The sequence below is a fragment of the Mustela putorius genome, unplaced genomic scaffold (genome assembly GCF_011764305.1).
Source record: "Mustela putorius furo isolate JIRA1106 unplaced genomic scaffold, ASM1176430v1.1 tig00000738_pilon_pilon_pilon, whole genome shotgun sequence".
Taxonomy (NCBI): domain Eukaryota; kingdom Metazoa; phylum Chordata; class Mammalia; order Carnivora; family Mustelidae; genus Mustela; species Mustela putorius.
This window is the reverse complement of record NW_025421463.1, coordinates 8,797,704-8,823,596: the sequence shown is the minus strand read 5'-3', so window position 1 is coordinate 8,823,596 and position 25,893 is coordinate 8,797,704. Positions and strand designations below refer to the sequence as shown.

The 25,893-nt window shown below is 49.8% G+C and overlaps 1 protein-coding gene across 3 annotated transcripts; it reads left to right on the top strand.

Moving 5' to 3' along the window:
- Nucleotides 1-3,610: 3,610 nt before the first annotated feature.
- APOL6 (apolipoprotein L6) lies at nt 3,611-13,156 on the top strand. 3 transcript variants are annotated; one of them, XM_004743113.3, is made up of 5 exons: nt 3,611-3,896; nt 6,546-6,631; nt 8,601-8,721; nt 10,681-11,500; nt 12,315-13,156. In XM_004743113.3, exons 3-5 carry the CDS (start codon nt 8,651-8,653, stop codon nt 12,429-12,431), a joined length of 1,008 nt encoding a protein of 335 aa, XP_004743170.2. In that variant the 5' UTR covers nt 3,611-3,896; nt 6,546-6,631; nt 8,601-8,650; the 3' UTR covers nt 12,432-13,156. The 3 variants fall into 3 exon arrangements, with proteins under 3 accessions (XP_004743170.2, XP_004743168.2, XP_004743169.2); XM_004743111.3 differs by lacking the exon at nt 3,611-3,896 and adding an exon at nt 3,903-4,124; XM_004743112.3 differs by lacking the exon at nt 3,611-3,896 and adding an exon at nt 3,904-4,124 and having other exon boundaries at nt 6,550-6,631.
- Nucleotides 13,157-25,893: the final 12,737 nt, after the last annotated feature.

The following is a 25,893-nucleotide window of genomic DNA, read 5'->3' as shown; positions in this document are numbered from 1 at the left end:
TGGCCTTTGGTGCCTGGTTTTCTTCATTTAGCAGCAGAAGACCTTTGGGGGTTCATTTATATTATAGCATGTGTTGGCACTTTATTCCTTTTTATGGTGAATGATATTCCATTGTATGTATATTCCATGATTTATGCATCTACTCACCCACTGATGGCATTTTTACCTTTTTGAGGGACTCTAGACTGTTTGGGGGGACTGTTGTTGACAAAGGTGGTTGACTGTGTTTATCAAAGGAAGCAGGACCATTGCCAACATGCCCTGGGTGCTGTGGGGAGGGGGGTCCGTGCCCGCTTGCCCTACCATGGCTAAGGGGAAGCTGCTGGAAGGCTACCTCCGCCCCGATTCCGGGACACATGAAGCTTAGGGTCTGCCCTTCGGAAAGGACTCCAACTTGGTGAGGAGCTGGCTGAAGACAAGGGGATAAAACAATGGGTAATTAGGAGGAAAGTCACAAATACCTGCCATGACCTTGAGCTAGTTCTTGTGAAGCCCTTGGAACAGCATCAGGCTGAACACGGCAAGTGCTCGGTAAATTCAAGCTGAAATGATCACTGCCATCATTATTACTAATATTTTTGAAGCTGGCAACAATATCGTGAATGCCAGTTTCATAAAGATTATTTCCAAAAGATTGCAACCCCCTGCTTGATATGTCAGCATGATTTTTCAGAATTTTTCTTCCCTCTCCTCATTCCTTTTATTATCTACTAGGGGTGGTTAGATTTATCGCTGAGGTCATAGGCTGGAGAATGTCGATAAGGCTTGTGATAGAATGAAAGAAACCCAGAGACCCTGGATCCATTGGGTAGATGATTGCCAGCTGTGACTTCCGGTACAGCTCTTGGGGAGAAGCAGGGACATCCAGAGCAATATCTGGGTTCTCCCATCTCATAAGGACTTCTTTAGTCCTAAACCTGGAAGGAGGGTGTGTGGGGGCGGGGAGCACAGAGCAAAGGATGTGATACAGAGGACACCTGTTGCTTTTGCCTGCCCAGCATCCTTTCTTGGCCGAGTCTAGGAACAGCGCCCCCTTCCTTTGGGTAACTGCCTCTGCTCTACCGCATAGGGTTCTGGTGGGCACACTGACCAAAAAGCACACTAACTGTACCTCCCAGCCTGTAGAGCTCAACTGTCTATGCCCCCGACTCCAGATGCACGGGTTGGAATCCTACACCCCATGAGATAGTATTTGGAGGTGGGGCCTTTGGAAGGTGAACAGGTCACGAGAGTAGACACTTCAGCAGCGGGATGGGTACCCTTCTAAGAGACCGCCCACACAGCTCCGTGGTCCCTTCCACGGGTGAGTGCAGGAGAAGTCAGCAGTGTGCGACCCCGCAATGTGGGTCCTCACCAGAACCCGCCCTTGCTGGTGTCAGGAGCTCAGACTTCGGACCTCCATGACGGTGAGAAACTAGTGTGTGTTGTTGACAAGCTGTCCAGTCTGCAGTATTTTGCTATAGCAACCCCCGAAGGACCAAACCACGCCCCAAAACACTCCCGGTGACCTCCGCTGGGCCAACCAGTTTCTCTCAAAGGATCACAATGGATGAGAAGGGGCAGGTGGCTGAGTTGTGTCGGATTGAGCCTCCCAGGGTGTCCTCCTGAGGGTAGGTTGCTGGCGGCGGGCTCCCTGTCCTCTCCCAGGCCTGCTGGGTCCGCCGCACCTCTGAAGCTAGAGCTGCCTCGGGGTTGTTCCAGAACATTCTTAAGTTACATTAGCCTGAATCAATCTCTAGGGCTTGTGTTAGAAAAACTTAATCAAACCACAGCTCCAGGCAGCCCAGAAGTGTCTGGCTGTCAGCTCCCTAATTCTCCAGCACCAGGGACTGGAGCCAGGTCCCCAGAGGGCACGGCAACCTACAGGGCCTGATTCCGAACATCAGATTGACTAACTGGCTGGCTTTCCTACCATCCTCATTCAGGTCCCAAAAGGGAGGCGCTGGCTGGTGTGTTTGGTAACAGAAACTCTTCAAGCCTTTGACGAGAGCATGTATAGTTCCCTTGAACTGTGTGATGTCTCCCTCCCCAGCCCCCTTGGCTGCCGATCTCTCAAGGTATAACAAAGAACAAGAAATCATCAGGATGTTGGGGTCAGGGGGTGCAGACCTGGCCTTAGAGAAGTCCCTACAGAAAGAGGGTGTAGGACCGGGAGAGCAACAGGCGGAAGGAGGGACACAGGAGCATCAAGGCAAGGGTTCGTGTCGCAGGTGCAGCTCCTCCCTAGGATGGTCACATTCTGGCAGAAGTGGAAAGAAAAGTCTGTGTGGGGGAAGGAAGGAGGCAGCTGGGAGCAGAGAAGCCTAGGGCAGAAGCCGGAGCCAGAGAAGGCCCTGTGGTGTATGTTTGGGTCAAGAAAAGGGCTTGACCACCTCCTCCCCTGAACCTCGGGCCTCCCCGGCTCATTCTCTGCACCCCCCGCCCTCCCCCACAGGTCCCCAAGGGCCTGAACAACTCAGATGTGGGCCCAGGGCGTGGGCCCCTCACTTGCTCCCTGGGTGCGTGGGCGGGAGGCGGATGTGGCTGAAACCAGAGCCCAGGGGCCACCACCAAGCCAGCAGCCAGCTAGATGAGCTTTCCCAGACCCAGGCAGCTGCCACTCCGTGGGGCGGTGGGACACAGGAAGCCCTGGTGGGCAGTTCAGGTCCGAATTTGTCTGAACATTCACCCGCTGAATAGCCAACTTTGCCTAAAACAGTGTCTTTGAAATCACAAGAGACAGAGGGAGCCTGGGTGAGTTTGTAGTCAGCAGGGTCAGGGCCCCTGAAGAAGGGGAGGTGAGGTTTACAAAATGAAGTCACTTGGCTGGGTGACAAACCACATGTTTTCTGTGTCACCCCAGAAGCGGCATGTCCTGCACGTAACATTATTTTGCTCTCCCCAGGCCTCCTGGGGGTCTTGCATCACCAGCCCTGCTGTGGTAAACACCACCCTGGTCTAGTGGCCAGCCTGGTCCCCGAGGAGGACCCCTGGTCGCTGGGGAAGCCTCGGCATCTGGGTCCATTGCCAGGGAGAGCCTCTGTCAAGAGTGCAGGAGGCCAGGATTCCAGGGCCAGGGCCTCTCATTCCTCCTCCCTGCCCGGAGGGTCCCTGCAGAGCTGGGGATGGCTGGCTGGGCCACCCGGTCTGCCACCAACAGCCCCCAGTTTGCCTCTGCCTGGCACACCCAGGACCTGAGGAAATGACCCCCCCACAGCAACACACGCAGAGACACAGATCTCGGCACACGACGGTGCGGCAGGTCATTCCCACAGATACAGCCTAACGGTTCCACCTAGGCTTGTGGCCACAGGGGAGCCTTGACATCCACTACAGGGGCTAGAAGAAATGCAGGAGAGTCACGACCACAGTCCTGTATCTCAAACCTTTGGGGCCCGTTGTGTTTCAGAGTTGCCCATGGTTTGGATTCATGGGAAGGTTTCGGAAAAGCTTCTCAACCCCCTCGCCGCCCTGATAGGTCACATGCTACTATCTCTCCAGGAAGCCACAAATATGCAAATGAAGCGGGAGACTCAAAAACCGTGTCTTTACCACCCCTTGGGGGGTCAGGGTCAGTTTGTCTTCCGCGACTTCGGCATTTCTGTGAGACATCTCAAAGCAGCACCCACAACGGGCCACTGGTGACGCCCTGGGGCTCCTTCCCGCAGCTCGGGGCCGCAAGAGCTGTTTTGATACCCATTTCACAGCTGCAGAGTCGAGGCCAAGGGCCGGTGAGGAACAGGTCGCCGGGGACCGAGTCCTCGCCTTCCTGGCCCACTGTCTTTGCGCCTGGCACACGGTGAGGACCGAGCAACGGGGGCTGGGGCCTCTGCCTACGGTTCCACGGCTTTCCTTCACTACAGGGGCTAGAAGAAAAGGAGGCACACAAGGAAAACAAAAGTGAAAACCATTTCTCGGTAAGCCCTGCTCTTGCAGGAAGTGTTGTTTCAGTTTGTGTCATTTCTGTGCTCTCAAAGCGCACATCCCAGTTCTCAGCTGACTGAGAAGAAGCCAAGTAGAGCCTCGGGCTTTCCCCCCCCGAGGTGGCGGCGGAGCCTGCTGGAAAACCAGCAGAACCTGCTGGAGACTCTGCGCTGCACATCAGTCCCCCCGCAGCACCCCACCAGACCAGAGGCCCTGGAGAGGTGAGGACAGAGCGTGGGGTGGGGCTCCTTCTCCCCCTGGGCCCCCCGAGGCCTCAGCGAGACAGCCTGGCGGCGGAGGAGGGAGGCTAGAGGCACTTGGCTGGGGACAAAGATCTGGGACCAGGGCCACGGGAAACCACGTCCCGGTCCTGCCTCGGGAAAGGCCTGAAGCTCAACTTTTTTTGATCGTAAATCAGAGTAGGACTCGCTGCTCCTGGGCTGTTTGAAGTTTAAACGGAAACAAAATTACGAAAGTAATAGGACAGACCAGAATACACCTCCCCTCTGCCAGCTGGGGACCCCCCCCCCCCCAGAACCAGAGCTAGACCAGAGGGTCGGTCCCACAGTCGGCGACCTGTGTTTCCCGTGAGGGTCATCCTTGGCGAAAGAAAGAGGCTGAGTGACTTGTTTCCAAAGTGCAAAGACAACCAGCAGGGTTCCCGGGACTGGAGGTTTATTAGGGGGAAGGGGTAGACTTGGGGGAGGGAGAATGCTTCCCTGCTGTATCTGCGTGTTTGGCTGTTTCTTTTCTTTTCTTTCTTTCTTTTTTTTTTAATAGACTTCATATTTTATTTATTTTTTAAAGATTTTATTTATTTATTTGAGGGAGGGCAAGAATGAGAGAGAGAGAGAGCATGAGAAGGTGGAGGGTCAGAGGGAGAAGCAGACTCCCTGCTGAGCAGGGAGCCCTATTCGGGATTCGATTTCCGGACTCCAGGATCATGACCTGAGCAGAAGGCAGTCACTTAACCAACTGAGCCACCCAGGTACCCCTAGACTTCATATTTTAGAATAGTTTTAGATCTACAGCAAAAGTGAGGGGAAAGTACAAATTTCCCATACACCCCCTCGCTCTTTTTCCCCCACTATGCACAGCTTCCCCCATCAACATCCTAGACCAGAGTAGGACACATGTCAGAGCTGGTGAGCTTACACTGACACACCATTATATCCCAGAGTCCATAGTTTCACTGGGTTTCTCTCTCGGTGCTGTATACTTTATGGGTGTGGGCGAATGTATAATGACGTGGTCCATCCACCATTACAGAATCTGGAAGAGTAGTCTCCTGACCTAAAAATCCTCCGTAACCACTCCCTTCCCCCAGCTCCAGGCAACCACGGCTCTTTTTATTGTCCCCAGAATTATGCCTTTCCAGAATGCCCCATTGGTGGAATCACACAGAATGTAGCTTTTTCAGGCTGCCTACTTTCACTTAGTCATATGCATTTAAGGTTCCCCCAGGTCTTTCCACGGCTTGATAGCTCCTTTCTTACAGTGCTGGGTAATACTCCTCAATCTGGCTGGACCACTGTCTGCTTACTCACTACTCAAAGAAATCTTGGTGCTCTCCAACTTTTGGCAATTACGAATATAGTTGCTATAAATACCTGTGAGCAGATTTTTGTGTGGACACAAGTTTTCAAGTCCTTTGGGTAAATACCAAGGAATGTGATTGCTGGAGCATGGTCAGGGTATGTTTAGTTTCCTAAGAAATTCGCAACTGTCTTTCAAAGTGTCTTTGCATTCCCGCCAGCAATCCGTGAGGGTTCCTGCCACTCCATATCTATCCTCACCAGCATCTGGGGTTGTGATGTTCTGGATTTTAGCCATTCCAATAGGTGGATGCTATGGTATTTTTACATTTTCATTTCGAGATAATGGTAGATTCACATGCAGTTGTAAGAAATAATACAGGGAGAACCTATGTCACCCCGTTACTTGGATTCCCTGGTGTCAGGTTTTGCAACATTGTCCTAGGGTATCACAACTGGGAAATTGACATTGATACAAACCACCAACTCATTCAGAGTCCACCAGCTTGACTCCCACTGGAGTGTGTGTGTGTGTGTGTGTGTGTGTATGTGTGAGCATGTGTGTGTGTTTAGTTCTAGGCAATTTCCTCCCATGTATAGATTTGTGAGGTTAACGCGAGAATTAAGATACCAACAATCCCACCACATAGAGCCCTTAACCTACCCTTCATAGACACGGCTACCTTCCTGGGCTGCTCTGACTTTGTCTATTCTAGTTTTAACTTTTCTGGGTCACTGTGCTTCAGATCTATTTCCTGTAAGCCATGTATGTGGTTGGTTTTGCTTTCTAAATGGATATCAGGCTCTTTTCCTTTCAATAGAGGATATTTATCCTGTTTATAATTGCAGAAAGTGTAGGACCTCCTGCATTTATTTATTGGGGTTAGTATTTTCCTCAACGTTTATTTATTTATTTATTTATTTGGGGTTGGCATTTTCCTAGTTCACAGAGAAGGAAAAAGAAACAGAGCAGTGAGTTAATTTTCTTGAAATTTCAGAATTGGTAAGTGGCAGAGGGGGGCTTCAAATCCCCTTTACCACACTGTCTCTATATTCATGATAGGTCGGTTTCCTCCTCTGGAAGGTTAAAACAATGTCTCTTCCCAGCCAGGCTCCCTGTTCTTCGGATACGGAAAAGAGCAGAGATGCCCTTCTTTGCTTCACAGTAACAGAGACCCCTGAAATCCGCCCAGGTAAGCTTTCCTCCATCCCAGCCATTTTCATTAGAAGATAAAGCAGAATCCACGGATGTCTTTGTAAGAGAAAGATGGGAAGGAGAATGCCTCCTAGAACATTTAAAAATACAAAGATACACCAGATGTGGCTTCCAAAATATCAAATTCTTTGTTCTCCTTGTACATCGCCCACTGTTCCTTCTCCACTTCTTGCTGCTTTCTTGTCTTCTTCCTGGGCTTACCTGTCGGGGTACTCCGGACCTCAGTCATGGACCACACTTGACCTTTACCAGTACTTTCTTCCTAGGGCTCTTATGCAATTTCATGGCTTTAAGTACTTTCTGTACAGATGGCTCCCAGATTGAATCTCCCAGCCAGAACAGGGATCCTCTATCCGGCACCGCTTGGATGTCTAATGGGCACGTCCAACTTAACCCACCCCAAACTGAAGTCTGTTTCCTGCCCAGAAAACCTCGACCCTTCCCATCTCAGGAAATAAAATCTTCCCTGTAACAGTCTTTGATGCCCCAAATTTGACTCAGCCTGGAGTCATCCTGGCCTCTGCTCTCCCACGTCCCACATACCCTGAGGAATCCTGGGCTTCCTGCAAACACAGACTCTCTCATTACTCTGCCAGTCTCGTCCAAGCAGCTTTCCTCTCTTGCTCTAACCACCACTACAGCTTCTAACTGATCTCCTTGCTTCCTGTCTTGCAAATCTGGAGTCTCTTTTCCAATCATCTAAGTTAGATCAAAGCCACTGCTAGCCCATTCAGTGCCCTGGAGCTTAGTAGAAAAAGCCCACCCAGCCTGCAAGTGGATATAGCTCTGAGGTTACTTTCTTTACAACTGGGCACCTGGGTGGCTTAGTTGGTTGAGTGTCTGCCTTTGGCTCAGGTCATGATCCCAGGGCCCTGGGTTCGAGTCCTGCATCGGGCTCTCTACTCAGTGGGAAGTCTGCTTCTCCCTCTCCAACTCAAATAAATAAATAAAATCGTTTAAAAAATGGATAGCAACTCTGTGCAAGCAAGCACGCACCCCATCGAAGTGCTCATTTCTCTAGATAAGACATAACACCCCCCCATCCCTGGCCCCCAGGTCTCAACACTTGGCAAGCAGATGGATTTCAGACCCCACCTGTATGCGCTGGCAGGATTTTTTTGCAGTCCTCATACTATTCATAGAATATTAAAATGTCTGTTGGAATGTAATTTATACAAAGGGACCTCGTAAGTTGTTGCCTTGTTCTGTGAAATGATTTTTAATCAATATAATCAATTCATTCATAATAGTCAATGACCAGAAACAACCCAAACATGTTAATCGACGGAAGAACAGATCAACAAATTGTAGTGTATTTGCTTATTTGAGAGAAAGAGAGAAGAGCCAAGGGCGAAGGGCAAGCAGACTCCCCACTGAGCTTGGAGCCCGACGTAGGGCTCGATCTCACCCCCCTGAGATCATGACCTGAGCTGAAATCAAGAGTCTGATGCTTAAGTGGCTGGGCCACCCAGGCACCCTGCAGTGTATTTATAGAATGAAATGCTCGATAGCAATCATTTTTAAAACCAGTGATACCCGCAACAGGAGCGAATTTCACACACATTAAGTTGAGTGACAGAGGCCAAACAAACAAATTACTCCATTTATATGAAGCTTAAGAACAAGCGAACTGATCAGTGGTTATGGAAGACTGGTTATCCCCCGGGGTGGGGTGAGTGGGGCTGCGAGTGAGTCAAAGAAAGTTGCTTTCCTCCATCTTGATCAGGGCCGTGATTCCTCGGGTATATGGCTTCGTGACAGTTTCTTGAGCTGAGGATTTGACTTTCTGTGTTTACTGCACTAAAGTAACTGCGGGCGGTAGTTTGCAAATATTTAGTACGTTGCCAGTATTTCATTACTATTTTGATTTTACGTAACCTAAAATCCTGCGGCAAATCTTGAAATTCACAAGGTTTCCTGGCACCTGCAGTAACCTTGTTTTCTAGGTGCGCAAGCAGAACGTCATGTGACCCCCGAGCACGCCTCTAATCCTCCTATGGACCAAAACAGCTCAACTTTGGGGTGGCAGGAGCCCCTGGACGACGAGGCAGGAATGGAAAGCCCGAGGTAACGGGGAGGGCTTTGTCCCTGCGGAGGGCGGCTCCGGCGGAAACGCTCCAGGCATCCTCCTGATATCCACAGGGGAACGAATACTCCACGGTCCAAGCTGCATATTTTGAAGAGAAGGCCAGATCCTTCAGGTGCCCGACATCGGGCAGTAGGCCTGGAAGGGCAGAAACTGCCCCGCTTCTGGGGTGGGGCCCGCGTGGGTGCAGCCGTTACCGAAAGAGCCCGTTGGTGTTACCGCATGGAAGGAGTCTGGCCCCGGGGGCCACTCCGCAGACAACACCCCCTTCCCCCAGGTTCGAGTACAATGTGGGCAGTCAACCGGAGTCCGCTGAGTGAGCCGGGGAAGCCGTCTGCGAGGCGGTGCCTTCTGGAGGGGGACGGCCACGCTGCACCTGTCAGCCAGCCCTGGGGCCCCGTGAGGAAGCGCGGTGGCGGGAAGTCCACATCGGACACGTTTGGGCTCATTCAAAAGCACAAGAAGCCCAGCAGCACCTGTTCTCGCTCAACTACGCTAAAGACAAAACTTGCCTGGGGACACAAAGTGGGGCTGTCTGTTCCTGCACCTTCTTGCCTTTTGTCTCCCTGTCCCCACTCACCCTGAGGAGACACAAGGGCAGGGATGGGCGGACTGTGGCATCCGCAAAGGGTAGGAGTGTCCAGCAGTGTCCCCTCTCCTGGCCTTCATCCCTCCCCCGTCGCCCTGCGAGTCCCCGGCAGCCTTCTGCGCTGTGAACTGATTTACAGCAGGTGATAACTGATCACGGGGCCTGGGTAAGCTCGTTACTATGGCTAAGGGGTTTCCTTGGAAGGATATTTGGTTTTTCACCTTTTCCATTGAGAGATTATGTGTGTGTGTGTGTGTGTGTGTGTGTGTGTGTGTGTAAGAGACAGAGAGATTGAAAGGTATATGCATATAGCCTCGGGTGGGGAACTCCTGACATGGGCTGACAGAGGAGAGAGAAGCAACCCAGGGGGGTGATGGGCTCCAAGCTCCATCTCCACCTTGCGCGTCCCTTTGGGTGAGTCACCTTTCCTCTCTGGGCTTCTGTTCCCTCTGATGACAAGTAAAGGCAGTAGCTTGGACCCTGGGGTTCCTTCCGGTTCTGATTCTCTCCTCTAGGCCGGTGAATGCCGTCGCCAGGCCTCCTAAGCTCTCGCCCTGGAGATGCACCAATGGTCCTCGGCATGAGGAAAGTGCCCAAAGGAATAGACTTGCTCATTCCTGACACTGCTGTCCCACAAAGGCCACACTCCACTGGGGTGACGAACATCCCTTAATACTTTGTGCTGTGAGACCCCGGGGAAGAGAGGCCCTTTGTCCCTGACATCTTCCATGAAGGACCCATCCTATCTGCTTGAGTCATCCAATAAAGCTGGCCAAGTGCCGAGGAGAACCTTCGGAATATTAGTGATAATTGACCTCAACCCTCTCGGTGTTCAACCCCAGAAGGAGGCAAAGGCCAGCACAGAAGCCGAACTCGAGGTCATGGCGGTGTAGGCTGCGTTGTACGATGTGGCCTCTCCTTCCCCTGCCTCACCTCCCCCTGGCCTCCTCTTTCTCCTGCCTTTCCCACACCAGTCCCCCCATTAGTCCCAGCTTCTTCACCTGGCCTCCGTTCTCAGCATTCCCTCACTGCCCCTCCTGGGTGTCCGTCTCTTTGAACAAAGCTGCACGCGCCCCTCGGGGTCTAATCTACCTTCTCCATCTCTTAGGCAAGGCTCTGTTTCTCCCATTTGTCCCTCCAGAAACCCCTTTTATGTGTTTCTTCTCTTCGTAGAAGCTACGGCTCCCAACAATGCTCCCCCATGGTCGGGTGAGAGGTGACAGGGGTATCGGGGAGAGGTAGGAAGGATTCAAGACTGGAAGAACGTCCAGAAACCGCGATGGGCCTGACTGAGAATGTGACTTTCCCAGCTGAGAGACTTAAGCAAAACCTTTATTTTGCTCACCCGCAGGGACCAGGAGGACATTCTTCTGCAGCAACAAGATAGAGACCTGTCGGCTGAAGAAATAATATTTTTGGAGGAGTTTCCCATCCTCAAAGAGGAGCTAGAAGAGGAAATTAGAGAGCTCTATGCCCTTGCAGACAACATCGACACAGCCCACAAAAGAGTCACCAAGACCAACATGGTGGCCACCTCCATCACTGTGGTCTCAGACACCATGAGCATCCTGGGTCTGGTCCTCGCGCCAACAACAATAGGAGGAAGTCTCGTGCTCTCTGCCGCTGGTAAAGCTCTGGGGACAGCAGCCAGCCTCACCAGCATCTTCACCGACGTTATGGAACACTTCCAGAATCAAGAAGCTCGAACCCGAGCCAGCAGCCTAGTGCCCACCTATGACCATGAGGTCACGGAGGCTCAGGGAAAGGCCTTCCGTGCCATAAGTGTCGGAAAGAAGGCCTTCAGTTGTGGAAGTAACATCAGGGATGTCAAGAGGAACATCCGTGCCTTTCAGGTGGCCAGAGCCCACCCGGGCCTGGCCACTGCCGCCAAGCGTCTCCTGACCACCGGCCAACTCTCGGCCCGAAGGAGCAGTCAGGTGCAAAGGGTCTTTAAGGGCACAGGGGTGGTGGTAAAGAAAAGTGCTCGCGTGCTGTGTGGTGCTGTGACTGGCTTCTCCCTCTGCCACGACGTGGTCACCCTCCTGAGCGACTGGAGGCAACTGAAGGAAGGAGCAGGAACCAAGATGGCGGAAGAGCTGAGGGCCTATGCTTGGGGGCTGGAAGACCAGCTGACAGAACTCACCCAACAATACGAGAGCCTCCAGCAGCAGGTGACACTGCCACATCCCTCGTGGGTAGGGCTGGAGGGAGGGAGGGAGAACTAACCGGGGCTTATGGGCACCAAGATTTAAGGAGAGGTTGTTAAGGAAGCTGGCGTGTGTGTGTGTGTGTGTGTGTGTGTGTGTGTGTGTGGTTTTCTTGGATGTTCCTGAGGATGTGGCACACCTGGTGGCCCGGGAAGGGGGCGTCCAAATGACATCAGAGACCTCTCGGTGGCACCTGTCTTGGACAGACCTGGTCATGGCTTCTATTTTCTGTCTCAATGCTCCTGGAGATCCGTGTGCTGGAAACAGGGTCCTCCCAGGTGTGCAGAAGAGGCCACTGAGCCACAGGGAGTGTCGCAGACTGAAATGAGTGCCCGAACCTTCACAGGTTGAAGCCGTCAGCCCCAATGGGGCTACAACTAGGACTGCAACTGGGACTGACTCAGGTCCTAGGAAGGGGTGATCCTATGAGACTGGTGTCCTACTAAGAGGAAGGGGGAATACAGGAGGGAACGCTCTCTCTCTCTCTCTCTGCCTGAGCCCACACAGAGGGAAAGTCCATGAGAGAACACGGCGAGAAGGTGTCTGCCTGCAGAGCCGGGGCGAGGGCCCAGCAGAAACCCAACTGGCTGGAGCCTCCAGGACTAGGAGAAATTCCGCTAGGCCAGCCCCAGCTGTCGGAGCCCGGGAGCTTCTGTGACTCACAGCCGGGGGTGGCGGAGTCAGGATACCAAGCCAGGAAGCCTGCCGGCAGAGGCAGCACACAGAGCCGCCCACTGTCAGAAGCCCTCCAGTGACTGGTGTTTTTGTTTCTTTACAGAACCTCCTGCAAGAGGAAAGGCCCAGGATCTCATCTTCAGGCGGAGCCCCGGGGTCTCTGGCTCGGTCCCCAGACAGGCGTGGGGAAGCGGGACCCCAGGCGACAGGAGAGGATTAGGGCGGGCTGAGTCCAGGCGCCTCTGAGCAGAATTAAAGGGAACAGGGACAGGACAGGCTGGATTGGCAGAGGCGATGCCTGGAGACTCAGCCACCAGGAGGTCCCACGGGGGCCTGAGGGCGCCGTCCGGGAGTGAGCGTGGCGAGGTCCGCCTGCCCTGCCTGTCCTTCGCCACATTCCTTCTTCACTGTCCCCCAGCCCTTCGCTCGCTGCTTCTCCTGTGCCCCACTCCCTCACGTGCACACAGTAGGTCTGCACGAAGCATGTAGCGATTCATGTGGGCTCTATATCCCACGCAGAGGACAGGACAAGAGGGTCCCTGAGGTGAGGGACACCTCGAGCTCACCTTTCCGTGGCCCCGGCTCCTGCTGTGCTCCTTCCTCCCCATCAGAGGTAACGCTGGGTGAGACCGGGGTTTGCACTCACTGGAACCCGCTTCCATCCGGATTCCATCCAGAAGGAGAGAGGCCCAGGAGCCCTCCTGTCCTCCCCAAGTTCAGACCAACTTGGGATGTCCTCGGAATCTGCGAAGACCTCGCCAGGCTTCCCAAATCACCTGTCTTCAACCTACTTCTTTCTTATGTTTTAGCTACCATTTTGAAAGCAGTGCATGGACATTAAATTCAAGTTTTTAAAATTCAGGCGGGGGAACCGGGTGGCTCAGTTGATTAAGCGTCTGCCTTCAGTTAAGGTCATGATCCCAGGGTCCTGGGATGGAGTTTCGTATTTGGCTCCTTGCTCAAGGGGGAGTCTGCTTCTCCTTCTCCCTGTGCCCACCACTCCCCATCTTTGTGCTATCAAATAAATAAATAAAATCTTTAAAAAATAATAAAATAAAATTCAGGCAAGTAAAACATAAGAGTTATTTTTGAAATTTTAAAAAAGATTTTATTTACTTGTTTGAGAGAGTGAGAGAGAGCAGGAGCAGGGGGAGTGGGAGAAAGAGAAGCAGACTCCCCGCTGATCAGGGACCTCAATGTGGGGCTCGATCCTGGGACTCTGGGATCATGACCTGAGCCGAAGGCAGACTCCTAACTGACTGAGCCACCCAGGCGCTGCATAAGGATTAGAAATAACGCATGCACCAAGGGTGACGATTGTTGGCAGTCTGGTATAGAATTTTGATCCTGTGCTTCTCTTGCTTTAGGGTGTTCAAGTGTTCAAGCCTTCCATACTTGTCCTGAGACTGCCCACTGGGCACCCTCCCTCAAGATTCATACTAGATTTTTTCCTCCAACCCAGAGTTTTCTCTCTCTCATTCTCAATTCCCTCATTTGCCCTCAGATCTAGAACTTTCCATGTTGCTGTTTCCACTTGGCAATATTTTCCTACCATTCTCTATTTCACTCAGTTTTTACTGATTTTTTTTTATGTTACAAAATATTCTCTTGATTATATATATAATCATTTAAATTAGACACGTGTTAGTCATCACTTTCCATTTTAGGTAGCCAAAGGCCACCTAAAACTGGCTTACACAAAAAAGGGAGGTTATTGATTCTTGTGCTTAGACAACTTAGGGGTAGAGCGAGTTTCAGGTGTGTCTGGATGGAGGATAAAAATGGTGTCATCAGGTCTTTGTCTTTCCATGGCAACCTGATGACACGCCTCATCAGGTTCAGAAAAGAGCCCCCCCCCCACAGCTCCCTTCCCCCACCCCCTCCCCGACCCCCTCCTACACCCCGATGCCGTCCTTCCAGCTGGGTGCTCCCAAGAGGAGAGGAGCCTGATTGGTCAGGACTGGGTCACATGCCTTGACTGTGCCAGAGGCTGGCCTGAGCGGTAGGCGCTGTAGGGTCCCTGTAGGGTCCGCGAATGGAGAAAGGAAGCAGGAGATGAAGAGCAGCCCGGGCTGCACTGATTGCCCTCCTCTTTCAGGAACATTTAGATCATTTCAAAAAAATTTTATGCAGGGGCACCTGAGTGGTTCGGTGGGTTAAAGCCTCTGCCTTCAGCTCAGGTCATGATCCTTGGGTCCTGGGATGGAGCCCTGAGTCGGGTTCTCGGCTCTCCGGGGAGGCTGCCTCCCCCTCTCTCTCTACCTGCCTCCCTGCCTACTTATGATCGCTGTCTGTCAAATAAATAAAATAAAATAAATTTTTTTATGCACAGCGGTAAAATGACTGTGTGCCAAATGCTTGTTGCATGCTTATTACTTCTTTTTTTAAAAAATAAAGTCCCTAAATTGGGGTCCCAGGATAAAGAAGGACCCTATGAAGGAAAAGGGGGAGTCTCTACCTACCCCCCCAATACAGTAGTGAAATATATCATGGGAAACAGGAAAGATCTAAAGAGCGGAGGGAAAGAGAGCCATTGTCCCCACTTCAGGCCACAGCCCGCCGGTTCCCGCCGCGGGGGTTAGACGGTCGCCAGCCACGTCCCAGCCACTGCGCTTCCTGCTTTGGCTGTTCTCGCTGCCTCTCAGAAGTTCTTCATGCGCAGAAAGAGGACAGAAAAACCCTCGGAAGGCCCGAGATACGTGGGAAGCCACTTTAGATTTCCAAGTCAGCATGACCGTGTGGAGACGGTTCCCATCGGAAGCCGGATTCAGGGCCCTCCGCGCATGCGCCCTGCCGCATACACCTGCTATGCGAACCGGCCGCGGGCAGGAAAGCCATCTTGTCCTTGAGATGCCCTTCACGGCTCCTCGTGCCCGCATTCCTTTCTGGGATTCCTGCCTGCATGCGAATCTGTCATGGTTAGAGCTTTGACAAGATGTAAGGAAGGCGGAACCCCTGTAGACACGGTTCATTCTCCGGAGCGCGCTCTTCCCCTGTGAAGAGGCTTCCCCGGGCCGCTGTCCTTCCCGACTCGGGCTCCAATAAGCCTCTCCTTCTGCCTTCCAGAGGTTCTAAAAGGTGTGTTCGCGGGGCGCCTGGGTGGCTCAGTGGGTTAAGCCGCTGCCTTCGGCTCAGGTCATGATGATCTCAGGGTCCTGGGATCGAGTCCCGCATCGGGCTCTCTGCTCAGCAGGGAGCCTGCTTCCCTCTCTCTCTCTGCCTGCCTCTCTACCTGCTGTGATCTCTCTCTGTCAAATAAATAAATAAAATCTAAAAAAAAAAAAAATAAAAAAAATAATAAAAGGTGTGTTCGCTGTGCGTCCACAGGAAGTGAAGAAACAGTTTCTCCACGTTTAATATCGTGCCCGAGCCTCCTCACAGCGCCAAAGGCGCGCTCTCCATAATCCTCCCGGGCCCAGAACAGGGCGGCCCTCCGCGGGGGCTTCCGTTTCTTCCCTGGACTGTCTGGGAGGAAACGGAGAGTGAGTTAGAGTGGAGATCGGAGAGCCGCCTGCGACCCTCGGTTGCCTGCTTCGGTGCCCGCGTTCTGATGCGTGGGCCCCGAGGTGAGGCCGGAGTGAAACCCGGGGCTCCGCGCAGGTGTGCAGGTGCGGAGCCCAGCGAGGGCAGACGGGACAGAAATGCCCGTCCTTTCCACGGCTGGCCAGCCGTGCTGCTCAGGGGTCTCCCCACCTGTCCTCTCTCTAACAGCTTGAGCGCGGTTCTTTGTGGGGGGCCCAGGAGTCCTGAGAAGCCGATGGGATCTGAGATGTTACCTCTCTGTCAGAGAAAACGCGCACGATCGCACGGTTAGATGAGAACGGAGCCAACAGCTGTCAGGTGCCCCTCGATGCCGCCATGGACACAAGCTCCAGGCTTTTCCAAAATGCTGGGCCTTCCAAAGTGGCCTGTGAATGTGTCCTGCCCCTTCTGAGGTCGGTGACAGCAGTGAAAAGGAGATCAACCGTCCTGCTCATGCCCTGCCCCCCACCCCACTAGAAGGAAATTAGGAGTCTCCCTAAGTAAGCTAAACCCCAAGTCCCCTGGGATGCGGGAGGGGCTCTGACTAGGTTTCAGAAACCCAGACTAGTTAGGGGTGGCCTCAAGGGGCCTTCCCCTGTCACCCCAGCTCACTGAGGTCCACCCTCATCCATGAGCTCCAGGTGGCCCTTGAATTCGTGATGAAATGCGAAATATGGTCATCTGTACATCACAGTCCCCTGGGTCTAAAATCTAACTTTAAGCTGAAAGAGAACCAAATAGCCACGTGTTCTAGTGGATGCACATGTTATATTCCAAGAAGTAGCTCTCTGGCAGAAAGAGTATCAGAAAGTGATTTGAACCCTTTCTTGGTCTCTTGAGAAAATGAAAAAGATGTGTGTTTGCAGGGAGGGGGAGGAAGGGAGAGATAGCCTTAATTCACAGCTGTAATTCACCTAGACAAAATTACGGTGGAAAACTAGCTTTCTTTCCCTGATAGGCAAGACCACGTAGTCCAGTCCTGTTCAATATGGCGGCCGCTAGCCATGTGGCTATTGAGCACTTGAAATGTAGCAAGTCCAAGTTAGGATATGCTCTGAGTATAAAATACACACTGGATTTCAAAGGCATAGTGTACAAAATACATTAAATATCCAATTAGTGGGGTGTCAGTTGTGTCCAGCTCTTGATCTCAGCACAGGTCATGATTTCTGGATCGTGAGTTCAAGACCCGTATTGGGCTTCATGCTGGCTGTGGAGCCTATTAGAAAAAAAATCCGGGGGTGCCTGGGTGGCTTGGTGGATTAAAGCCTCTGCCTTCAGCTCAGGTCATGATCCCAGGGTCCTGGGATCGAGCCCCGCATCAGGCTCTCTGCTCAGTAGGGAGCCTGTTTCCCTCTCTCTCGATCTGCTGCCTCTCTGCCTACTTGTGATCTCTCTCTCTCTCTCTCTCTGTCAAATAAATAAATAAAATCATTTTTAAAAATCCAGCTAATAATTTTAATTGGTCACATGTTGAAATGATAACATTTTGGACAGACTGCATTACAGTTTGGACAGATTGCATTAAATTAAATGTATTTTTAAAATCAGTTCCACCTGTTCTTTTAAATGTGCCTACGGAAAAATTTTTAGAAGATTTTATTTATTCATTTGAGAGAGCGCATGAGAGAGTACTAGCAGGGGGCGGGAAGAGGCAGAGGGAGAGGGAGAAGCAGACTCCCTGCTGAGTAGGGAGCCCAACGTGGGGCTCCATCCGAAGACCCAGAGCCAATGAAGAAATAGATCAGAGTCAGGCAGGTGGAGATGAAAAGTATCAGCTTGATTAGAGTCGTTGGAGGAAGTGACTTTGGGTTGGATACTCAAGCTGGCTTGCTTCTACTTCACTCCTCAATTAGATGGCCTCACCCCTTGCAGTGCACAGTACTGGACAACCTTGGGCTAACCTTGTAAGCTTAGGAGCACAGATATTGAGTGCCCTGGAAGGCCAGGGGACCTCAAATTCATGGCATTTCCTTCTGGCCAACTTGTCCACCATATAACTTGCTCAAGGGTGGAAAGAGGCCAGGAGCTTTACTTGGATGGAATTCCTCTACATGGAAATAGGACTAAGAGAATAAGTGATCCTTCCACTACTTCTAACCATTTTTTTTTTTTAAGAGTTATTTATGTGAGAGAGAAAGAGAGTGTGAGAGAGCACAAGTGAGGGAGAGGGAGAAGCAGGCTCCCCACGGAGCAAGGAGTCCAACAAGGCCCTTGATCCCAGGACCCTGGGATTATGACCTAAGCTGAAGGCAGATGCTTAACTGACTGAGCCACCCAGGCACCCCATACTTCTAACCATCTTTTAAATAAGCAGTGGGTTTTTCGGTCAAGTCCATAGTCAGCAGAAGGCAAGCAACCATCCAGTAAAAGATACTTGCTCTCAGCTTCACCCGTCTGTTCCCTCTCTACCAACCACTTCTGCCTGGGTCATCCTGGGTCTGCTGGTGGGCCGTAAGAAGCTAGCTGACAAAAGGTTTTGGAATGGGTCAGATCAAAACATTAATTAATTAACTCCAAGTTCTTCCTATAACCAGAATTTCCCTGTTTCCCATGCCAAGAGATAGCAAACCCTGTCGAATATACCTCTTCAAAGATTGTGCAGTGAGATCAAGATTTAGCATAAAGATAGTCCAACAGTAAAGAGAAACGAGAACCCCCACATTGCTTGTAAACCCCCTTCCATTGCAAATATCTAGGAAAAAATATGAAAATTTGATCTCCTTGCAAATTAGAACTTCAAAGAGTCTGAAATGGAATCGTGTTGTCCTCACGAGATGACAGTTCAAAGAGACCAAAATCTTTTAAAGTCCAAAAAAATCAAAGAAGTCCAAAATCAGTTTCTCTTCTGGAGTCCAATGCCGTTTTTAAAGTCAAAAAGTCATCCTCCCCAACATTTTATTTTGGTTTTCAGCTAAACGGGTTCTTTAAGTGCTTAAACATAGGAATAATCCCAGACATGCAGGGAAGTTCAAGCATAGTACAAGGAACTCTCAGAGACCTCCCCCCAGATTCACAACTGTTAGCATCTTGTCCCTGTGCCCGTCATCAAGACCGCGATTCAGCTCCAAACCCACCTGGAGTGCTGGGCTTCTGACGGTTTCCTTAGTTGACGGGCTGCATGTTAAGCTTTGCCGGTAGAGGGCGCACTGCAGGCATCGCTTCCCGGCTCTGGCGTGAGCTCCTTTCCTGGTCCCCGTGGAGCTCAGCCACCAGGTGGAAGTCAGTGGGGATCCATCCCAATGACTTCAACACCACCCCAGAGGCAGGTTTCCGGCAAGACTTACCCTGAAGGTGGCTTCTGCCCAGCTGGATTCCCAGGGAGGTCAGCAGCCCGTGCACCCCCCACACCCCTCCAACCACCTTGTGGGTTTTTGTGGGCAGGTGCCTGCTTCCAGCTTGACCAGCAGCTCCTCGGCCAACTCCTCTGCCTCCATTCCTTTTAAAAATGATTATTTATAAAATCTACCACCCTTCCTCAGGTGAAGCCATAATTTGAGTATGTTATTCTAAAACCACGGGGATGCTTCTGGGATGAAGACATTCATCGTGGTCATGTGCCTTGGAACCCATAGACAAGTCTGAGGAATTCAGGATTGGCCCCTCCCTGGTACCTTCTCTTGGTCCTGAAGGTAGATCAAAATCATTTTAAGAAAAGAGGGACAGAGGGGCACCTGGGTGGCTCAGTTCGTTAAGCGTCTGCCTTCTGCTCAGGTCATGATCCCAGCGTCCTGGGATGGAGCCCCATGAGCCTGCTTCTCCTTCTGCCCTTCACCCTGCTTGTGCTCTCTCTCTCTCAAATAAGTAAATAAAATCTTTTGAAAAGGAAAGGAAAGAAGGACAGAGTTTGGGACCCCTGAATGAACTCAGCTTACTCATGCGTGACACGGACGGGTTTTTTAAAACTGGATAAACGGCGATTCTCTTTCTCTTTTTCGAAAATTGCCGTAAAATAAACATAATGGGAAATGTCCCATTGAAACCATTTCTATATGAGGGTTCAGCGGCACAAAGTGCAGTCCCACCACCAATGTTGTGCAACCATCACCAATGTCCATGCCCAGAATTTTTTCATCATCTGAAACCGAAACTGTCCCCAGTTAGCACCAACTCAGCAGCCCCTCCCCCGATGACCAGTGCCCCTGCGTGTGCCTACCCTGGGTACCTTATTTAAGTGCAATCACACAGTATTTGCCCATTTGTGGCTGGCTCATTTCACGTTGTATAAAGTCCTCAGGGTCTGTCCCCCTCAGACCTCGGGTCAGAGCTCCCCTTCTTCTTCGGGCTAACTCTCCGTCCTACGGATGCACCATGCTTTGTTTACCCATCTATCCCCCGTGGCCACCAGGTTGTTTCCACCTTTGGGCTGCTGAGAGAAAAATGCTACTGGGAACAAGGGAGAACAAATATCAGCGGGGAGTCCCTGCTCTCAGTTCTTTTGAGTACACCCCCAGAAGTGGAGCTGCCTGATTAAACGATACATCTATCCATTTTTAAATATTGTTATTTATTTAGAGAGAGAATGCATGGGGGGAGGGGGAGAAGAAGGTGGGGAGGGAATTTCAAGCAGGCTCCCCACAGGGAACCTGACACCGGGCTCAGTCCCAGGACCCTGGGATCATGACCTAAGCTGAAGGTAGACGCTTAACGACTGAGCCACCCAGACACCCCTAAAATGTCTACTCAAAATCATTGCCCAGGGGCTCCTTCTCCTGTTCCCTCTCTCGCTGTGTTTCTCTCTGTCAAATAAATATAATCTTAAAAAAAAAAATCATTGCCCAGTGAATTTTTAACGTCATGAATTTTTAACGGCCGACATCGATTTGAGACTGCTGTGCACAGCCTGGCTGAGAAACTACCCTAATAGTAGAGAAAAAATGGGCTCTCACGCCCGTCTATCAATATCTAGAAGAGCTATAAGCTGAGCTTCTCTTTCCTGTAATTGATCTACCTCCTGAGCTGCACCAATTACTAAGGCCAAAGGCTGGCATCAACCAAGACCTATTCCTGTGAAAGAGAGAGAGAAAGAGAGAGAGACAGCAGCCTTTCGTGAGGACAAGGCCACCTGCCTCTGTGAGCTGCCAAGTTCATAACCACACATGACCTACATAACCAAAGCCAAAGGCCCAAATGTAGGCATTAGCAACACGATCTCCGGGTATCATTTTGCCCCTTATACTCTTAGTATACTGCTCAGAGTTTTCGGCTCACACCAGCAACCCAGAAATAGACACAACAATGAGGCTGATGGAAAGATGGTCAGAATATGACCTTCATGGCTGATGAGGCCGTTGGAGAGTGAGGGGAGCCTTCTCGGCAAGCCACGAGGGCTTGAGGATTCCACGCCACAAGTGGGCAGCTCTCCCTCGGAGGCGCCGGCATGCTGGGCGACTGCCAGCCTTGGCCGTGGGCTTGCCTCCCTGACACGTGTAGCTTGTGGGAGCAGAAGCCAACACACGCTCTCCTGCAAGCAGGAGGTCCTAAGGAGAGTTTTGAGCAAAGGACTGAGCTGTGCATAAAACCACTCCCACAAAAATGAACTGATAAATCCCTCCTCTTCTGGGAAAAGCTGAAGAGAGGCCAGGCGTTCCTCTCCCGGAGCTCCCTCTGCACAGGAAAAGGGAAGGGAAGGATTTCTTCCTATGTGACGCAATGGAAAACCTTGCTATGCACCGATAATCTTGTTCCTGACAAACAGAGAATGGAGGTTTTCAGATGGGTTTGGAAACATTTGTAAAAATAGGCCAGGTCCTTGTCTACAAAGCAAATCACAAGAAATTAGAAAAACAGGGGTGCCTGGGTGGCTCAGTGGGTTAAGCCTCTGCCTTCAGCTCGGGTCATGGTCTCAGGGTCCTGGGATCGAGCCCGCATCAAGCTCTCTGCTCAGCGGGGATCCTGCTTCCTCCTCTCTCTCTGCCTGCCTCTCTGCCTACTTGTGATCTCTCTCTGTCAAATAAATAAATAAAATCTTTAAAAAACAAAAAAAGAAATGATCTAGGTTGCACTCTACGCCCATAATGCAATAGAGCTGTAACGGAACAAGTAAGGATAGTGAATTTTTGGTCATTTTCTATTTTTTAGAAGTTTAATTCCAGGGAGTTAACATACGGTGTTATATTAGTGTCAGGTGTGCAGTAATGACACAGCAATCTATGCACTATATACCCAGTGCTCATCGGGGCAAGCGCGTGCCTTCATCCCCACCACCTGCGTCACCCATCCCCCACTCACCTCCACCATTTTCTTTTTTTTCCTCCTAAAATTAGACAGCGGTGGGGCTCATTTTCTATTTTTAGAAACACAACTTAATGAATTTTTACCCTACGTGTATCCCATGTAACTACCAATTGATGACAACATGGAATGTTTCTGGCGCCCTGGAAGGCTTCCCTTATTCTTCTTCCCAATCCATACTCAGTGCATCGGTTTTCTGTGGCCGCCGTACTCAATTCATAATCAATGACCACAACTCAGCAGCCTGAAACAACACCGAGTATTACCCAACGGTTGCGAAGGTGAGAAATCCAGGGAGCATCACTGATATCTGTGCTTCAGGTCTCACAAGGTCAAAGCCAAGTACCCTGGGGAGAGTCTGCTTCCAGGCTCATGCACGGTGTTGGCGGAACATTTCCTTCTGGATCTTTTCACAGAAGTTCAGGTCTTTCTCACACCCTGAATCCGTCCAACCTCCTTGTGCTTTCATCCAGAGAAACTTCTCTATCTCTAAGGGCTTCTGTGATTAGACCAGTCCTGTCTGGATCCTTTCTCTCTCTCTTGGGGTCAACTGACCAGTAACTTTCATTCCATCTGCAGAGGCCCTCTTGCCATGTGGCATAACATAGTCATAGCCTCTGGGGATTCAGGTGGGACATCTGAGGGGGTCATTGTTCTGCCTACCATCTCCCCCTTCTGATGTCCAACCCCATTGAGGAATTTTGCCTGCTCTTAAAAATGTATCCAAGTTAGGGGCACCTGGGTGGCCCAGTCAGTTAAGCATCTGCCTTTGGCTCAGATCATGATTCCAGGGTCCTGGGATCGAACCCACATCGGGCTCCCTGCTCAGTGGAGACCCTGCTTCTCCCTCTCCCTCTGCCCCTTCCCCTCTTTGTGGTCTCTCCCTCAAATAAATAAATAAAATCTTAAAAATAATCCATCCAAATGAATCATACAGTATGTAGTCTTTTGTACTCAAAGTTTTATCTATGAGATGGCATGTAGCCAAAGTTCATTATTTTTCACCAGCGATTATTCCACTATATGAGTATATCACAATGCATTTATCCATTCTAAAGGGGATGGACACGTTTGGGGCTGTTGTACATAAGGCTGTTATGTACATCCTTGTGAATATGTACCTTGGTAGACTCAAATACTCATCTCATGTAGACATCTACTCAATAGTAGGATTGCCGGTTGAGGCTACATGCATAGTTATCTTTATTAATATGTCTGAACACTTTTCCAGAGTGATGGTGTCAAGGTTCACTCCCATCAGTAATATATGAGAGTTCCAGGTGCTTCACACCCTTGTCATCTCCTGAGATGGTCACTTTTTACATTGTTAGCCATTCTGCTAAGCATGTAATGATGCCTGTGTGATTGTTGACTTTAATGTAATCTTTGACTATCAGTGATGTTGAGTATGTATCCACGTGCTTGTTGACGCCTTGGGTATCCTTTTTGGTGAAGTGCCTGTCCAAGATCTTTACCCATTTTTTATCATGTTACTTTTCTTATTGATTTGTGGGAGTTCTTTATATTTTATAGATAAAAATCTTTTGTTAGATATATTTATCACAGATATCTTCTCAAATGTCTTGACTTTAACTTGCTAACTGGTGTGTGTGTGTATATATATATCTTTTAATTTAGTTTTTCAGTAGTAAAATATACATAATATGAAATTTACCACCTTAACCATTTTTAAGTGTACCTGAAATCCATTAAGTGAATTCATGATATCTTGCTACCGTCGCCATCATCTGTTTCCAAGACTTTTCCTCCTTAACCCTCCTATACTGTTGGTGGGAATGCAAGCTGGTGCAACCACTCTGGAAAACAGCATGGAAGTTCCTCAAAAAGTTGAAAATGGAGCTACCCTACGACCCAGCAATTGCACTACTGGGTATTTACCCTAAAGATACAAACATAGTGATCTGAAGGGGCACGTGCACCCAAATGTTTACAACAGCAATGTCTACAATAGCCAAACTATGGAAAGAACCTAGATGTCCATCAACAGATGAATGGATAAAGAAGAGGTGGTGGTGGTGGTGGTGGTGTGTGTGTGTGTGTGTGTGTGTGTGTATGTATATTTTGCCATTTGCGACGACGTGGATGGAACTAGAGGGTATTGTGTTTAGCGAAATAAGTCAACTGGAGAAAGACAACTATCATATGATCTCCCTGCTATGAGGAAGTAGAGATGCAACGTGGGGCGGGTTGGGGGGCAGGAAAAGAATAAATGAAACAAGATGGGATCGGGAGGGAGACAAACCATAAGAGACTCTTAATCTCACAAAACAAACTGAGGGTTGCCGGGGAGAGGAAGATAGGGAGAGGGTGGTGGGGTTGTGGACATTGGGGATGGTATGTGCTATGGTGAGTGCTGTGAAGTGCATAAACCTGGAAATTCACAGATCTGTACCCCTGGGGCTAATAATATATCATATGTTAATAAAAAATAAAAAATAAAAAAAAGCTTTTCCATCTTGCAAAACTGAAACTCTGTGCTGATTGAACATCAACACTCCATTCTGCTATCTCTCCAGCCCGTGGCACCCACCATCGTACCTTCTGCCTCTGTCAATTTGACTACTCTGGGTACTTCATATGAGTGGAACCCTGTGGTATCTGTCTTTTCTAATCACTGAGCATAATGTCCTCAAGGTTCATCCATGTTGTAACACGTGCCAGAATTTCATTCCTTCTGAAGGCTGAATAATATGTCTTTATGGACCACATTTTATTTACCCATCCATCCGTTGGTAGACAAGTGGATTGCTTCCACTTTTTGGCTACCATGAATAATGCTGCTATGAAATTGGCTGTACTCTTACTGGTATATTTTAATGTTCAGAAGTTCTTAATTTTATTCAAGTCCAAGTTTCAACTTTTTTCTGTTATCTGTGGTTTTTATCTCATATATAATATTTGCATATCCCAAGGTCATGAACATAGCCTCTTAGGGGTTTTTCATACAAGTTTTCATGTTTTACTTTATCACTGACATCCATAATTCTGTAGGTATGATGCAAGAAAAGGATTGAGATTCACTTTTTTTCCCATATGATATCCAATTGGTTGAGAAGATCATCTTAACAACCCAAAGTTAGGCAAATAGACCTGTGGAAATTACACAGTTTGTTCCTTTGGTCTATTTGTTTAGCTTTGTGCAATACTGTAGCTTTACAGTAAACTGTGATGTCTGGTTGTACAAGTCTTTGAACTCATCCTTTCTCAAGATGATCTTTATTATTCTAGGGCCTTTGTTTTTCCACATAACTTTTAGAATTAGCTTGTCCATTTCAACAAAACACCTGCTGGGAACTTTTTCTTAAGAGTGCATTGAATCTATAGATCAATTTTTTTATTTAAAGATTTATTTGTTTGTTAGAGAGAGAGCATGTGCAAGTAGGGAGAGAAGCAGAAGGAGAGAATCTTCAAGCAGACCCCACTCGGGCATGGAGCCCAACGTGGGGCTCAATCTCACAACCAGTGAGATCACAACTAGAGCTGAAACCAAGAGTTGGACACTTAACCAACTGAAACACACAGGAGCCCCAAATCTATAGATCAATCTAGAAAGCATTAACTTCTTAATAATATTGACTGTTTCAATCCTGGTATCTCCCCGCTTACTTAAGTCTCTCCTTTTTTTAAGAAAAAGATTTTATTTATTTATTTGGCAGAGAGAGAGAGATCACAAGTAGGCAGAGAGGCAGGCAGAGAGAGAAGGGGAAGAAGGCTCCCCACTGAGCAGAGAGTTTGACGTGGGGCTCAATCCCAGGACACTGAGATCATGACCTGAGCTGAAGCCAGAGGCTTAACCCACTGAGCCATCCAGGTGCCCTTACTTAAGTCTTTCATTTACCACAGCAATGCTTTGTAATTTCAGTGTAGAGATCTTGACCTTTTTGCTGGCTATCTCCTTAGGTATT